Source organism: Notothenia rossii (genome assembly GCF_949606895.1).
Source record: "Notothenia rossii genome assembly, chromosome: 8".
Lineage (NCBI taxonomy): Eukaryota > Metazoa > Chordata > Actinopteri > Perciformes > Nototheniidae > Notothenia > Notothenia rossii.
In genome coordinates this window covers 40,145,670-40,162,872 of record NC_136906.1, presented here as the reverse complement: position 1 = coordinate 40,162,872, position 17,203 = coordinate 40,145,670, and the positions used below count along the sequence as shown (strand labels likewise).

General features: G+C 38.7%; 2 protein-coding genes across 6 annotated transcripts in view; one reads left to right on the top strand and one right to left on the bottom strand.

The window, feature by feature from the left end:
* Positions 1-17,203, top strand: part of LOC307016198 (actin-related protein 2/3 complex subunit 1A) — a gene marked incomplete at its 5' end in the record, with an annotated part of 61,005 nt that overhangs the window by 24,025 nt on the left and 19,777 nt on the right. The gene's annotated exons all lie outside the window — the stretch shown is intronic.
* On the bottom strand, positions 6,698-16,099 carry LOC307014216 (cAMP-dependent protein kinase type I-alpha regulatory subunit-like). 5 transcript variants are annotated; one of them, XM_079642043.1, is made up of 12 exons: positions 16,005-16,099; positions 14,569-14,753; positions 12,392-12,562; positions 11,992-12,083; positions 11,843-11,904; positions 11,712-11,758; positions 10,568-10,726; positions 10,426-10,486; positions 10,210-10,331; positions 9,949-10,030; positions 9,604-9,745; positions 6,698-6,915 (listed from the first exon to the last, which is right to left on the bottom strand). In XM_079642043.1, the coding sequence occupies exons 2-12, from the start codon at positions 14,737-14,739 to the stop codon at positions 6,882-6,884; spliced, it is 1,143 nt and encodes a 380-aa protein (XP_079498169.1). In that variant the 5' UTR covers positions 14,740-14,753; positions 16,005-16,099; the 3' UTR covers positions 6,698-6,881. The 5 variants fall into 5 exon arrangements, with proteins under 5 accessions (XP_079498169.1, XP_079498172.1, XP_079498170.1 ...); XM_079642046.1 differs by having other exon boundaries at positions 12,392-12,559; XM_079642044.1 differs by lacking the exon at positions 16,005-16,099 and adding an exon at positions 15,844-15,984.

Here is a 17,203-nt window from a genome sequence, read left to right as displayed (position 1 = left end):
ATATCACATCTCACTGCAGCTGCCTGCTTACAGACAGAAACTCAAACCATCTATCATTGACCTTCTACTTTCTCTCTATTTTGTATATACTCTAAATATTTTAGTTTTTTCATCAAATATAACATATTTAACAAAACATGCAGTAAAGATTAGCAACACCTGATTACCTGCATCGCAATGACTCTAAACGTGTAATAACGTGCTTTAACCACTAAGTGGTGCGGGTTAAAAAAAAAAAAAAGTTCAGTGTTAACACAATCAATTCATTTATACTGCTGTTTCCCGTTTAGTTTATGACGATGTATTTTCTTATCCATATATATATTGTTTTGATATGTAGAAAATATATATTATAATTTGAGTTACGTCCAAAACAAACGTAATTAAGAACGCAGTTTAGTTCTGTGGGAATGTAATTTTGAGGAGACAGGGTTGCTGTAGCTTATGTGCATATGACATTAAAACCTTTGCAACTGGAATCTATAACTTAAAAGCATGAAAGATAATTTAGACATGAATAGTAATCCTGGCAGACATCTGATTGGACCCCAAAAATAACACTTTTCATTTATTTATTTTTTCATTTTCATCTTTATTTCGAACAGATTTAAAAAAACAAAAAACAAATACAAAATAATAAATGTGAAAAACAGAATACCTTATTGTTACAATACAGTATTTATCAATATTCATAATAATATTTATATATTCAACAAAAAAATATTCATAATAAGTGTCAAAGGGAGCAGGAGGAAGCAAATGCTTATTAATTCCCACCCCTTACTTACTGCTCACCAATGATTATCCTTTAAATCATTTCTGCAAGTTATTCCTACTCACATCTTTACATTTATACATACATGTACAGTAATTTCTCATCTTCAATCACCTCTCTTCATTCTCATAGTTTTTCAAAAAGGGTTTCTGTACATCCTTTTAAACTGAATTATGCTTGTGCTTTGTTGTAACTCCTGCTCCAAACCATTCCATAAAATCACCACACAGATTGTTATGCTCATACTTCTCAGAGTTGTTCTGACCTTGAGTTGTTTATAATGTAGATTTCCTCTCAAATTATACCCACCCTCTCTGTCTACGAACAATGTTTTTAATTTCCTGGGTAGTAGATTATGTCTGGCCCTGTACATGATTTGTGCCGTTTTAAATGTAACCAGATCAGTAAAATTCAATATGTGTGACTTCAAAAATAATACATTAGTGTGTTCAAGATATCCAACATTAATGAAATATTAGAATCTGAAGCCATGCCTCCCTCCATGAGCAGGGCCATTATCTCATTGTTGCCTAAACCGGGCAAAGATCCTTCTCTGATGGGTAACCATCGCCCTTTAAGCCTTCTAAACTGTGACTACAAGATTCTAGCCAAGATACTGGCACTCCGTTTGCAGAAGGTGGTTCCATCTATAGTGCATCTAGACCAAGTAGGTTTCATTCCAGGCCGCCAGTCCTCAAATAACATGAGGAGGGTTTTTCAGATTATCCTAGAAGCAAGCTCCAGCAATTTGCCAATGATTGCAGCATCACTAGATGCTGAGAAAGCTTTTGACCAAATAGAATGGAAATATCTGTTTTACACGCTCAAAAAATGTGGCTTTGGGCCCAAGTTGATTAGCTGGGTAAAGGCTTTGTATAGCGCTCCCTTCTCTTCTGTTAGAACTAATGGGTTAATCTCAAAACCTTTCCCCTTACACCGTGGTGTGAGGCAAGGGTGTCCTGTTAGTCCCCTACTTTTTATTATGGCTCTAGAAGCATTAGCCTGTGCAATTCGCGCTAATGGTGACATATATGGTGTGAACATTCATGGACACGATTTCAAATTAAATATGTACGCTGACGATATACTTCTTACTTTGAGCAAGCCAGCACTCTCTATACCCGCAGTTCTTGATATGATACATTTATTTGGCAGCTTCTCTGGATATAAGATAAATTGGAACAAGAGTGAAGCAATCCCACTTAACTCATATACATATAAACACAACCTAATGAGCACCCCCTTTATTTGGAAAACAAATGGAATGAGGTATTTGGGAATTAACATCGTCTCTCCTATCTCTAAAATCTTTAGCCTTAACGGCCCTGCTATTTTCCAGTCCATTAAGGAGGACATCAACAAGTGGATGGCCATACCACTCTCTCTATGGGGCAGAGCAGAAACCTTGAAAATGAATGTTCTCCCAAGGCTTTCTCATATTATCTCCTCTATCCCTCTTGAATTCCCACTAAAATGGTTTATAGATATCAAATCCCTATTCACTCAGTTCCTTTGGAATAATAAGAAACCCAGAATCGCACATAATAAGTTGATCATTCCAAGATCAATGGGAGGTTTGGGAGTCCCAGATGTATTCCAGTATTATCTGTCCTTCAATGCAAAGTATCCATTATCGTGGGCGTACAAAAGTGCCTCTTCGGTAGGCAGTTGGCAATGGCTGGAGCAATCCATCATGTCTGTAAACCAAAACATATCTCTGGCATCAATGTGGTACTGCCCAAAACCACCACCCTCAATGGATAATACCATCATCCGCTTTTCATGCTCTATTGTAAAGCAACTGCACAGGAGACTCAACATAGAGGGGCTCTCTTTACCATCTTGCCCCATTTGGAGTAACCCCTGTATTTCTGCAGGAGGAGGCACTTTAAGTAGTAATATCTGGCAGAAGGCTGGTATTACTACAATTGGACAGATATATAGAGACTAAACCCTTCCATTTCAACAACTCAAAAATCAGTATGGTCTCTCAGGCTCGTCTTTTCTATCATATGCACAACTAGCATCTATTATTAGTACAAAATGTAAGGAGGGAGCCATGCCTGCTTCATGTATGGAAGAGGACCAGCGCCTCAAGAAAGAAATCATATCATCAGGTGTGGTCTCTAACATTTATAAATTATTATCTAGGGCTGCCCCGAATACCTATTCTCCTGTCCAACTGTCCTGGGAGCATACCTTGAATATCTCTCTGTCTGCTTTGCAATGGAACTCCATTTGGCAGTCAGCTATGTTCTCTTCTAAATGTGTAAGATTCAGGATCATACAGTTCAAAATTCTAAATAGAGCTTACATCACCCCTGTTACAAAATCCAAGATGGACAATAAACACAGAGATTTATGCTGGCATGAATGTGGCAAGCGAGGTACATTGTTGCACCTACTCTGGGAATGCCCAGCGGTAAAAAAACTTTGGTCAGAAGTAATATCCTTATTGTCTGAATCTTTAAAAGTTAATTTCCCTACATGTCCCATTGCATGTCTACTGGGTCTCAAGCCAGATGGCAATCCTGCAAGGACTACCGATCGGCTCTGGACATTGGGCTGTTTAGCCACAAAAAGACTCATCCTATTAAACTGGAAGGAAGGCAAACCAGCCTGCTTTACTAGGGACTCATGGCTGAGGGAGTATCTGGACCTACTGAACATGGAGCGTGCAGCTTCTCTGCTGGGGGATTTTGAGGGGAGACAGGAGGATTGCGGTTCACTGTCCGCAGCTCTCCTATCTAACCCTGTCAATATGGCATCTCCTGTGTAATGTATAATGTATTGTGTATGTAATGTCCTGTGTATGTCACAATCAGCTGTCTTAGGAAGTCATCGTTGCATCCACCCCCCCCCCCCCCCCCCCCCCCCTCCCCCGTTACGTTTTGTTTAATTGTTTGTTGTTACATGTTTTGATGTACGGTTTGTTATCTGGAGCAATGTCTGTTAAGAAAAAAAAAATAATAATAATAAAAAAGATATCCAACATTATTGATAACTCTTATAGCCCTTTTTTGTAATATGCATAATGGCTGTAGGTTGGTTTTGTACGTGTACTCTTTCTATGTTTGTTATCTAGTATTAATTGCACCTGTGGATTTGTTTTATGATTTCCAAATAACATAATCTTTGTTTTGCTTATATTTAATGATCATTTGTTTGTGTCAAACCAATGTTTTACTTTAATCATTTCTGCTGTTATCACTTCCATTAGCTCTTTCAAATTGTCACCGGAACAAAAAACATTAGTGTCATCTGCAAATAAAATAAATTTCAATTTATTTGATACTCAACAAATGTCGTTGATGTATATTATGAACAGCTTTGGACCCATCATGGACCCCTGAAGTACTCCACAAGTTATGTTCATATATTCTGATTTATTTTCACCAATTTCAACAAATTGTTGTCTGCTGCTTAAATAATCTCTCACCCAGTTTAATCCCACCCCTCTGATGCCATACCGTTCCAGTTTTATCAGTAAAATATTGTGATCTATGGTGTCAAATGCTTTTTGTAAGTCTATAAATATTCCCACTGCTTGTTTTTTATTGTCCATGCAGTTTGCTATTTCTTCACTTAATTCAATTAGTGCCATAGATGTTGATCTATCTTTCCTGAATCCATATTGACTGTCGTCCAAAAGCTGATGTGTTTCCATGAAACTGTCAAGTCTTTTTGTAAAAAGTTTTTCAAGGATCTTGGAAATCTGAGAGCAATGAAACAGGTCTGTAATTTGTGTAATGGTGTTTATCCCCAGTTTTATATAATGGTATAACTTTTGCTATTTTCGTTTTATTTGGGAATTTACCAGATTGAAAAGACAAGTTAAAGAGATGAGTCAATGGTTCTGCAATTTCTTCAATAATGTTTTTTACTATAATCATATCAATATTATTCCAATCGGTCGAAGATTTGCTTTTCCTTATTCTCACAGTATCGATGATTTATTTTTCTTCCACTGGTGTGAGGAAGAAAGAGTTATTGTTTTCATTCCAGAGGTCCGTATCTTCCCCTTTAGTTGTTTCTATGGTTTTAATTTTTTCTGCCGGATCTGGCCCCACATTTACAAAGAATTCATTAAAACCATTAACCACATCTTCTGTATTATTAATAACATTATTTTTGTCCACACAAAACTCAGGGTAACCAGAGCTTTTTGCTCCATTTCTAATGACACTATTTAATACTTTCCATAAACCTTTCATATTATTCTTATTATTCTCTAATATTTTATTATAGTATTCTTTTTTACATATCCTCAGAATATGGGTTAATTTATTCTTATATCTTTTATATTTATTTTCTGCTTCTGAAGTTCTATATTTTATGAATTGTCTATATAGTGTATTTTTCTTTTTGCAGGCATTTTTTAGGCCATTAGTGATCCATGCACTGTGAGTTTGTTTGTGTCTCTCTATGCATTGTTTCACAGGACAGTTTTTGTCATAAAGTGCTTTAAAGATGTTTAGAAATTCATCATAGGACTTGTCAATATCGTCTCTCTCATATACTACCCTGCAATTCTGCTTTAGTAAGTCATTCTTAAATGCAATTATGTTATCTTCAGTTCTCAATCTTTTGTATTTGAAATGGCTGGCGACTTTCGGTTTCTTAGAACTGCAGTGATAGACAATAAAAAGAGGTAAATTATCACTTATGTCACTATATAATAGTCCGCCTACTGCATTGTTTTCCATAATGTTTGTGAATATGTTGTCTATTAATGTAGCAGAATGAGAAGTGATTCTACTAGGTCTGGTCATTTTAGGATACAAACCCATACTATACAATGTATTGATGAAGTGTTCTATCATTTTATGCTTATTTGGATTCAACAGGTCAATATTGTAATCCCCACAGATAAACATACTTTTTTTGTAATTATTTAGTAAACATGTTTTCTACCCTATCTGTAAATGTGTCAATACAGGTTCCAGGAGCTCTGTATATACAACTCACAATAACATTTTTAGACTTTTCCATATAAATGTATACTGTAACACATTCAAACAAATCGTCAACAGCTGTTGTCATGCTCTCCACCACCTTATAGTTCATTTCTTTATCCACATAGATTGCCACACCCCTCCACTCTTATTCCTTCTGTTTGTATAATTCAGCCATCCATCTCAAAGTCCACACCTTTCTCAGCACTGATCCAGGTCTCTGATATTGCTATGATGTTGAATGGGTTCTTAAACTGACTTAGATATTCTTTAATGTTGAGGAAGTTGGCATATAGGCTTCTGCTATTGAAGTGGATAATTGATATGTTCTCTTCTGATTGACACGTTACATTGAATTGCTCTTCTGTGAAATAATTGCAGCTGTTGTTGATATTGTTCAGTAAGTTGTTTACCGGATCAATGTCATTTTCTATGTCCTGTGCTTTATGCTCTGTATATGCAAAAGTGTCTAGTCTTAAATGATTAAATGTTAAATGATTTTCAAACAGTATATTTTAGATAGTAGGTACATTTACAAAGAACTGTGTAGTATGAACTAGAAATCATTAAAGGTTAAATGAGTGCATTTTAATTTGTAATCACTGCAGCCTTGGAACACAGTTGGCAGAAGAGCTCAACTCATCGAGATACAAAGTACATTGTTATCTTAGTTTTACAGTCGTTGAACAAGAAAGAATGCAATGGAAATACAGAAAAGTAAATGTACTGTAGATTTGTTAACTGTAAGACGGGCCTGTAAAAGTACTAAAATTAGCATCAAATCCTCCTCCTCCTCTTCCATCTTTACCAGAGCTTCTGAGTGAAGGGCTGCCTCACAACATTTAACAACTCATATAAGGACATTATAAGCATTGCAGGACATAAACAATGTAAAGATATTAGAAAATAAAACATGTTGAAACTAAATGTGGTCAGGGCTCTCTATGGGTCAAGAGATTAGGCAACATTCAAATCTGATCTCTTTATTGCTTGAACCGCTGTAAATACAGCCTACAGAAGAATCCAAAACACAGACATTGAAGCACAATCACTCCAGTCAATCTGAAGAAAGGCACCAAAACGACAGGAAGGATGCTCCTCTGAAGAGATCTGCAGAGGAGCAGTGGGCTGTACCAAAACTCCCGCTCCACTCACTCATCAGCTTTGGATCTTTTAGTTTCCCATCTGTGAGTGAGTCAGAAGTACTTTAAAGTCAGAAAACATAGATGATAATAATGATAATACAGTACCAAGTCAAAATGACACTACTTTACATATTGGTGCAACACTCTCAAGACATATTTGATCAACATAAAAGTTCAGAGACATTTAACACTGGTATTTTATACAAAAATATATATCAAACACATCAATAAACTGCAAGCTCAAAATAAGGACTGTCTCCACCTGAGAGAAGAGGGGACAGAATGACCAGCATGTTAGACAGGGACTGTTTGACACTTTGACTTGCATACTGTACCTCCAAACACACACGTGTAACAAGGGACACACCTGTAGATTTGTTAACTGTAAGACGGGCCTGTAAAAGTACTAAAATTAGCATCAAATCCTCCTCCTCCTCTTCCATCTTTACCAGAGCTTCTGAGTGAAGGGCTGCCTCATAACATTTAACAACTCCAATGCTTTACAGTAGGGGTTTCTGTGAAAGGCTGTGGGACTTTTAACAAGTGATGATACTGATTGTTTTATAGGAAATGTAGGATCCAGTGTTTTTGGGAGCATGATTTGGGTCAAAGAGTCAAGATGGATCTGCCTCTGCCTAAAAAAAGCAAGTATGGAAATGCTCAGTGTTCAGGACCAGCTGTATTTTCCATACTTACTGCAGAAAACATTTTGTTTGGCTTTTTCCTTGTCTAAGCATGACAGAAGTGCACTTCACAGTGAACTCAAGAGCATGTACACATTTGTCTCTTTGATTATATAGTTTTGTAAAAAAAAAAGAAGATATTTACTCTCAATATATAGATTTGTAGCAGAGCTGTAAATATTATATGATCAAGGGAGATAACGGGAAACCAGGATATTTAAGTGTGTTAGGTATTTGCAGTACCTTACACTGCCGAATATAACATTTTAAAATGTAAAGGATTATAAAGAAAATGTAAAATGATAGTGAAAATGACTTTTTTTTTATTAGTAATTAAAAATGAAGATAACATTTAGAAGTTTGAATTAAAAGCTCATTTAAAATAAGCGATGGTGGAAGAGAATGTGAAATGATTTGGATGCTGTAGGTTTACTGCTGGTACTTCAGTCAAACTGTGTGACGATATGCAGGAAATCGAAGTATCTTAATGTCAAGGCAACCCTTAAACAAAAGCGTGTCCACATCAGAGCCAGATCAAAAGAAGGAAGAAAATAAAAGAATACACAGGAGACTGAAGCCGCGCTGGCTCTGAGACCATCCTGGGCACAGTGGTGCTTTAAGCTGAATAGAAACAACATGCTAACATGTCCTATTTGCTTATTAGCACAGGAGCTGAGGTTTAGGGCATTTGGTTGGATCAAAGTATTGATTCAATTAAAATGCTGAGAGTGGTGCTAAAGCAATGTCAGCAGATCTCCAAAAGGATGTCAAATCATCCTGAGTGGGACATGATATTTCAGTCCAGACCAAAGCAGCTAACCAACACGGGCTGAACCCAGATGCTAACATGGCTAAAAACATCTCAACAATGAGCAAACAAAGTGAACCTTTTGGCATTCCCCGTCACAAACATAAAGCCTCTTCATGAACACTGGAGATGTCTGGATGAAGCAACTAACTGTGCATTCACACGTTCAACATTTGTAATCTGATACTGAGGAACTATCATTGTTCACCACATCAAACCGTGGAACATATCTATTCTCTCATACTGTATTTCTATGCAACCTTTTCTATCCCGTCTTAAATTTGACTCATATATTTACATCAGCTATTGCATATGCAATAGCGAACCCTGAAAAGTTGAGAACCCCAAAGTTTTACGTTAGAAATGTATAGTAGGGTCCCCAGCACATAGAAACTGCCGAATGCGAACCTGCATATCAACTTTGGGCAGTTTGCACAATTATTATAATTTGCTTAAATTAGCATTGATAAGCATTTGCAGACAAGAGTTTAAAAACGGCTTTGACGATTTGGGAGTGATTTTGGAGGTTATTGAGGATGCTGAACATTCGGACATTTCCAGGATAAAAAAAAGGCAATTTAACCAGAAAGTGGCCATATTAGTACTCCCGGGGGGAATTTTAAGAATGTTGGGTACCTTTTAAATCTTTAGGGGACTAAAACTGCCATTTTTGATCCCGAAAATGTCGGAAATTGATTCAACATCCTCATTAACCTCCAAAACCAAAAATGTGAAATAGCTATTGAATGCAACTTTGAATGCACCTTAGCATCCAGCAGTTTCTTTGTGCTGAGGATACATACTCTACATTTCCAGGTTCACAAGGCTGGCAACTAGAATATAGACTACATTTGATCCTTGATGTCCATTTATGGCGAGCTCCCTGTACTTCTAGAACCTGTAACAGACCTCTGAACTCTCAGTGAGCAGTGTGAACACACAGTCAGTCATGCACACAGTAATATTTCATCCCAACCACACCTTCAAAGTGAACAAAATACCTATGTGGTTATTTACAACTTAAGGGGATGACGGTCTTCCCTTCATTCGGAAACCAATGACATCTGAGTACATCTACAAAAATAAATCAAATAAAGGAGTGTCAGACGTATTGAAGTCCTGTTATGTGGGTGGTACCATATGAAGAGAGAAGCGGGAAAATGAAGCAGATGTGTGTTAGACCCTGCAGGAGAGAAAGGTGGTCACTCAGACAGAGAGGGAAACAAAGCTGTTGTACTGCTCAATGTTTCTCTTCAGGATGTCAGAGCAGGGGCCGAGCACTCGCTCAAACCGGGGCCGGTCCAGTTTAACACACTTGAGGGGGCCCAATGCAACAACAGTGGCAGCCCGGGGCCGGTTCATCAGCAGGGCGATCTCACCTGGAAGAGAGCAGTCATCAGGTTACACAGGCAAACTCAATAAGCGTATAAGTCCTGCTTTTGTTTAAATAGATACTATATTTAAGGTATTATTGACTGTTTTCATCCACACTCGGCTTCTATCAATCCACCCCATGAGACCCTGTCAGTAACTATGTGGTCTTGGTGACGAAAAGACGATTTCTGCCGAAAGTCTGATTTACCAAAGTAGTCTGAGGGTCCCAGTCTGCCGACCTCCACAAACTCCTCGTCCTCGGAGCGCCTCTGCAGCACCGCAGCTGTACCCTGAGAGCACAACAGAGACCACTTACACCACAGAACATTCACATCCAGGATGCAGATGCACTGATTATAGAGCCCAATTTCTTGTTGACAGAATTCACACTGAGGGGTTCAACACCAAACAAAGTTGCCTGCAAATCCATGCGCTGTGTGCTGATTGTTGCTACAGAAGGTGTTCCTACCTCCAGAATGATGAAGAACTCATCCCCAGGCTGACCCTGCACTACTATTTTCTGGCTGTCCTCAAAATGCACAGTCTCCAACGCATCGGCCACCATCAGACGCTCCCACTTATCCAGAGACTCTGTCAGGAGCAACAGCAGGTCAGCAGCTCAGTGATATCTTCTTTTAAAAACAGGAAGCACTGATTCAATCTGATAAGACACTACAGTTCTTACCTAGAATGGACACCTTGCTGAGGAACTCCTCATACATTTTGCGCTTTCTCAAAGTGCTTCCCTAAAAATAGAAATGGTGTCAGTTCATGACGATCTCATTATGCTTTTGTCATTTCATTTCGGGCCTGAGACTGCAGCTCACCATCAGTATTCTCCTGTAGCTGTCTCTGTCGATGCCCCACAATTTGACGTCAGACTTGGCCCGGACTGAAGCTGCTCGAGGGGTCCCGTAGATCAGAGCCAGTTCCCCAAAGCTGCCCCCCTCCCCAATGCTGGTCACCCATTCATTGTTCACATATATCTAAATATATAAAAGATAAAGCAGAAATAGGTGACCCGGTTTCTATTGACATCAATCATTGTATCTATAATATGATAATGATGGCTGATGAGGGCTAAGTTTGCCTATACTGCATCCACAATATTCATATGCCAGTTAAGTGATCAACATCTAGTTTTTCCTTTATTTTCCTGACATAAAAATATCACATGACCAAAACCATGTTAAGATATTTGATATTTAAGTATGCATCAATTACAACTAGCTATACATACCATTTAACAACAAAAAAAAAGGCCCCAAAAGATGACACCTTGAAATCACTTTCCCTCTATGCAAGGCCACGCTCCTTTTTGGGTGAGAACACTTGCTATAATTTTAATGGCTGTAAATACAGATTCTGATGTTTTCGGCAATCACATCAAAAAAGTAATACCGCAAATTTTGTATCTACAAGGAGCCCAGTTATGATGGTAAGACGGACAAACAATTCACGGTTGAATTGAAATCAATAGGAGACGGATGACTGGTCAGTCTGAAGGTGGAAGAGTGGCAGGCAACAGGCTAACACTGAAACTGTGATTTCTGAATCAGTTTATTTTACTTTCCTTTTTCTGTAGAGGAAGTAAAGAAATCGTAATGCAGGATTTTAGGCATGAAGAAACGATGCCTTGTTTTCAATGGAAAGTGGGCGTGGCCTAATATTATCCAGGAGTGACGTAGCGCAGCTATAAGGAGGAATTCTCTTTCGCTAAAGTTAAAGCTGTACAATTATATTAATATTTCTGTCCACTTAGGGCAGCAGAACACCTGAAACATAACTCCACAGAGCAACCTCTTCTTTAAATAAAGAAATAGTTGGTTTTAGTCTTGTTAGTACTCCAAACTTTTCCCTGTTTGAACCACGAAAGAACGTGGAGGTAAAGTAGTTTTTGAATACGTTAATACAATGACAGTTGGTTACGAAGTTCAAAAATGTACACAAAGTATAAGGAAGAGCTCTTACATCCATGTCTCCCTGGTCGATAACATAGAAGTTGTCGCCCTCGTCACCTGCAACAGGAGCAATGAAGCGTCCAATGAATGAATGAACATAAAGAAACTTCTCCATATGTTATGCCTGTGTATAAAACGTACCTTGTTGGATGACTGTTTCTCCAGCAATGTAGTTGACAGAAAACATGGCGTCAAAAATGTCACTGGTGGGCAACAAAATACTCTGGTTAATTGAAAATGAAAAGGCGTTAAGAAAGATTGAAAACGACCAATCTGAGTGGAGCCATTACCTCCTCTCATTGTCATCCAGGTGTGCAAACAGCACATTCTTCTCCATGGCTTTAGACAGCGACGCCATGCTCTTGTAGTCTTTTGGGATAACCTGGGGGGAGAAAGCTTCTTTAGATTTGGAATCAAGTCCAATATCAATATTCCTGACTTGCTCTTTAGTAGCTCCACTATGTTCTCTGCTCTGTTAACCTGCAGGATGAAAACAGAGTTTTAGGGCCAGCTACTTTGCTAAAGGCTTCATTCCTCAGTAGAGCAGAGTGTGTGGAGCTCTCTCTGTTGGTTCATCACATCACCCACTACACATGTTGTCAGTTCATAGAAAACAATTATCGATTTGTGCAGCTTTGAAAACAGTATGAAGGTGTGTGAAATAAGAAAATGAAAGGAACCACCACAGACCTTTCTGACATAGGAGGCGGCGTCCTCCTCAGTGTACACCTCGGCACTGATGGCTCCTCTCCGGTTCCGGCCCCTCACCACAGGGTTCATGGGCGGGGACACTTCGTCCTCGCGTGAGTCTGACCGTGAGCTCGACTTCCTCTGAGAAGACATCTGCTGGACCTCCTCCTGCTGGGCAAAAGGTACACAGAACCATACATGTGACACTCAATAATAATTAAATCCTCAGATTAAGGATGGGTATCGTCCTATTTTTGAACTTAGTTTTTATTTCAGAACCAATATCAGTGATGCAAACACACGTATGGTGAAAAAAGAGAGAATTATTCGAAGCAGAAAAAAAACAGCGTAATATGCCATCTGACAAAGGCCTGTGCTATAATCCTTCAATTAACTGGCTATTCTTTATAATATACTCAGATCAATAGGAGACAGATGTTAAGTTATAAATCAAGGGTTTTTATTATTATTTACAGCAGGGGTGGGGAACCTTTTTCCTTTCAATTTGTACAACATCCTCCGAGGGCCGTACAAATGATTGAACTGCTTAAAAAAACTAAAATCACAGCCCATTCATTTCGCCTTTCTTTCATCCTGTGCAAAGAAAAAGCAACCTCTTAATCCAGATATCTTACCATGACTCATGTTTGACTCATGCATGCATTCACGTGCACGGTTGTGGCATGACCACCAAAACAGAAAGATATGGACACAAGATGTGTGCAAATGTATTTAGTATCCTATCCATGTGAACATGATTTAAGTGGGGGGGACCTAACCTCCTCTAGGGGGGTCTGGGGGCATAGTCCCCCGGGAAGATTTTTTTTTAAATATTGAAGTCAAAAGCATCAATCTGGTGCACTTTGAGAGCAACATGAGGAGATCTATGGATACATCTCTCAACACCCATATGAAACAGAACTGTAAGCAGATTTTTCTTTTTGGATATTTTACAAATCACTCCCCTTTCAAACTCTATTCTTGTTATTTTTAACAACTTTTTTGTTAATATCATATTGTATTTTATACCTGTTAATAATGTAGTCTCTAATGTCTCATTAATAACTATAATGATCATATCAAGGTGTGCCTTAACCTCACTCAGCTGAGGTTATTTGAGCCTCTCGGGAGAGAGCTCTCTTCCACCTGGTTGTAGAAAAGCTCTTTAAATTCGTTAGCATAGCTAGCTAACCAGATGCTAATGACAACAGATCGCCACTGTGCTTACAACTAAAGACACAGCCACGCAAACACTGCAGCATGTGTACGGCTCCTTATGGGTACTGCAATATTTGAAGAGCTGGAGCGGCGTTCCGATGCTCTCCGTTACTCCTTTCAGAAGAGACATAACCACGTGAAGACACATTACACTCGTGTTGTGTTCAATGGACCTGTCCTTGGCCAGGAAAAACAGGAACTCGCTTGTTTAATTATTTTGCGATCTAGATTTCTTCTTGTTTTTTGAAGTGAGAAGTAGGTGGAACACTTCATTTAGGGCCTCGAACACTTCATCCCAGAACTTTCTTGGTTTAGGGCATGACCAAAACACATGGGTATGGGTGCCTACTTGTGCACCACAACTTCTCCAGCATCTGAGTTTGTTGGACTCATTTTAGCTACTATTTCTGGTGTTCTAAAAAATCTTGATTAATCCGATACTTTATCGGTTCTTTTTGTTATCTTTTAAGGGAAAAACTAATTGGAAACAGAATTAACTTTGCTTTATTTTATGTAAAATATTTTTTCTTGTGGCAAATTATTAATGACTAATGTGATGATGGAAAATGCAAAACAAATGAAAAAAATAGTTACATTTAATAAGTAACCCATGTTTGTAAGAGTTAGTTAAGTTTGGGCTCTGGGCTGCCAGCAAACATAACAGACCTGACGTAGTAACGTTACATGTAAATGGGGCACCAGAGCTACGATTGATAGCAGTTATTTTCATTCTCCGTCTGAATATGATGCCTTTTGGCCAGATGTTTGGACAGCTTATGGCAAACAAGCATGATCTAAATCGGGCCATGTAGAGTGTAACTCAACTTTTGAAAGCTCCGTTCTCTCCGTTTTGAATTTGTAGCCCTGGGGCCCATTCATTACCTGGTTTAGCAGTCCCTGCCTTACAGGGGCCCTACATCCTGCATTAATTAATAGTTATATATGAGTCGAGCCCCCACCTTCTCCAGTCTGTCGAAGTGATCTCTGAGGAAGGCCAGGGGCCGGTCGGGCCGGGTGGTGCACAGCTGGATGATGCAGTCCTTGAGCAGTTTCTGGATGTTGTGCTTCTGGACATACTGCTCGCACTCTCGGAGGCTACGCTCCTCCTCACCGCTTGTGCTCGAGGCCATTTTTGTCTTGTGACCTGGAAGAAGAGAAGGAAAAACAAAACGGATCAGGAAGCAGCATTCTGATATTCAGAATTATTCGGAAAATGTGCTTTATTTTGACCTATGAACTTAAGGGGTTTCCCAGTTGAAAGTTACAAATAGCATGCCATGTTTATAGGGGACAAGCACTGGCCCTTCCTTACTTTCATTTCCTTTCATGTCTAAAAGATAAACCTTATTAAACATTATTTCACAGCTTCTCTGAAATATGAGTCCCATAAGCCTTTCAAATGAGAAACATGCCATACTATGATTGATTCATATCTTGAATAATGTAACAAGAACCATAATATGACTTTACACTGACACATCTTGCTGGGTGATAAAAGCAATAAAGAAAAAAAATAATGTTCTCAATGACTTTGTGTGATGGATGTGATGGAATAATCATTCTTTATGGAAGCAGGTTAGGTATAAAGTGAATCAATTTGTGTTGATACAGAATGGTTTCGAGCCACAAAAAATGTTGGCATTAAAAACTTAACCTGTAGTAAAGATTGGAAGATGGACACTAATTTTAGAAAAAATTGTCTACACACTGAAAAGCCTCCAGCCCCCCTGATCCTCAGATCAGGGGGGCCGGTTCATTCCCAGCATTTTCTCCTCTCCTTTCGTCAAGGGAGGTCCAGTGGTTCCTAAGCTAAAGGAGGTTATAAAGGAAGTTTGAAACCTCCTTTCCTATCAGAGAATTCGCACGGCACTTATCATGGCTGCCACTGAGGTACTTCCGGGTCATTTCACTCCGTTAGGAAGGTTCCTAAGCTAAATGGACTATTCGACTGCAACCCAGGACTTTCACTTGTAACAGAGTATTAGTACTACACTCTGGTACTTCTACTTTTACTTCATTACAAGGTCCAAGTACTTTTTCCACCTCTGCTATGCTACCCAACCAGCCATTGAGCTATAGCTGTAGTACAATCACTCAGTATTATTTAGTATTTAGCAGAGCTGAGGCTGGTCTATTTACACTGTTAGCTTCTAGCAATGCAATGCAACACACATGAAAAATGACTGTTATTTCACCAGATGATTTCTTATGATAAGCCTTCTTGAAATACTGACCACAAACATTAGCTTAGCGAGCTAACAGTTAGCACGACAGCCTCGTCTGAAAACAAGGTGAATAATGAGCGGTAACAGACGGAAACACGACCCAGGCTGACACTAAGTCATGCAGGACAGTGTGCCATTATTCACACAGCAAACAATAAAAACATCTTTACCAAATATCAAATGACGTGGTTCTGATTGTTTTCCTTCTTGACAGCAGAAAACCACCACTTCCGCCTGGAGGTTTCACAATAAAAGCATCGCCTGGGGAAGAGAAACAAATAAAGAAAAAAGAAAAACTTTTCTTTCTTTTAAAGAAAATAAGAGGATACGTTTGTTATTTGTTTTAAGAAATCTCTAATAACAACAAATGACATATACCGGTCCAAATGATATCCATAGAAGGTATACTGAAACTGCAAACTTTCAACTTGTTTACCGTTTTTTTAAATCTTGAAACACTCACGGATTTGATTAGTTATTTTTGATATATGACACGATGGTCTTTATAGATGTTAAAAACAAACAAATTATCAGCTGTTCTTCACCTTCTAAAGGTTGACATTTTCGGCAACTCTCTTTTACCGTATCAAATTAAGCTGAGCATGCTGGGACATTATATTATGTATAAAAACAAACAGAAACAATATGTGTGTATCTACAGTAGGCAATGTAGGCTGTATGATAGTACATATTGTTTTTGTTGTTGTATTTGTTTAGCATGTGTATACAGTGATGTCCTCTCACAGTACCATGGAAAAGTGGTGATTGGTTAACGCGGAGTATTTCGGGGTAAGCAAATCAGATACAGAGTTGGGCGGGTCTTGCCTTATGGGGAAAATACACACAAACACGAACACTTGCTAATGCTAATGCTAACAAACACAAACACACACACACACACACACACACACACACACACACACACACACACACGGCAACGCTCACCACCAGCACACACACACACACACACACACACACACACACACACACACACACACACACACACACACACACACACACACAATGGCAGATGCAAGTATCAGCGAGAGCCGCAGCGCATTTGCAACTTGGAAATATAACCACTATTTTAAATGTGTGGGGATAAAGGACGCAAAAAATCTTACGGTAAAATGTAAACTGTGTGCAGGACAGAAAGCATTGCCAACATTGAATAACAGCAATGCCAATCTCCTGAAGCACCTAACTAATGTACATGTGGGAGTTGTATTTTCTCTTACTATGCCACAGAACATCACAAAAACTTGTATTTGTATTGTTATTATTTTTAAAGTAAAGTAACTTGTTACTAGTTACTTTTATAATTTAGTAACTAATAAAGTAACTTGTTACTTTTTTGAGGGCAGTAACT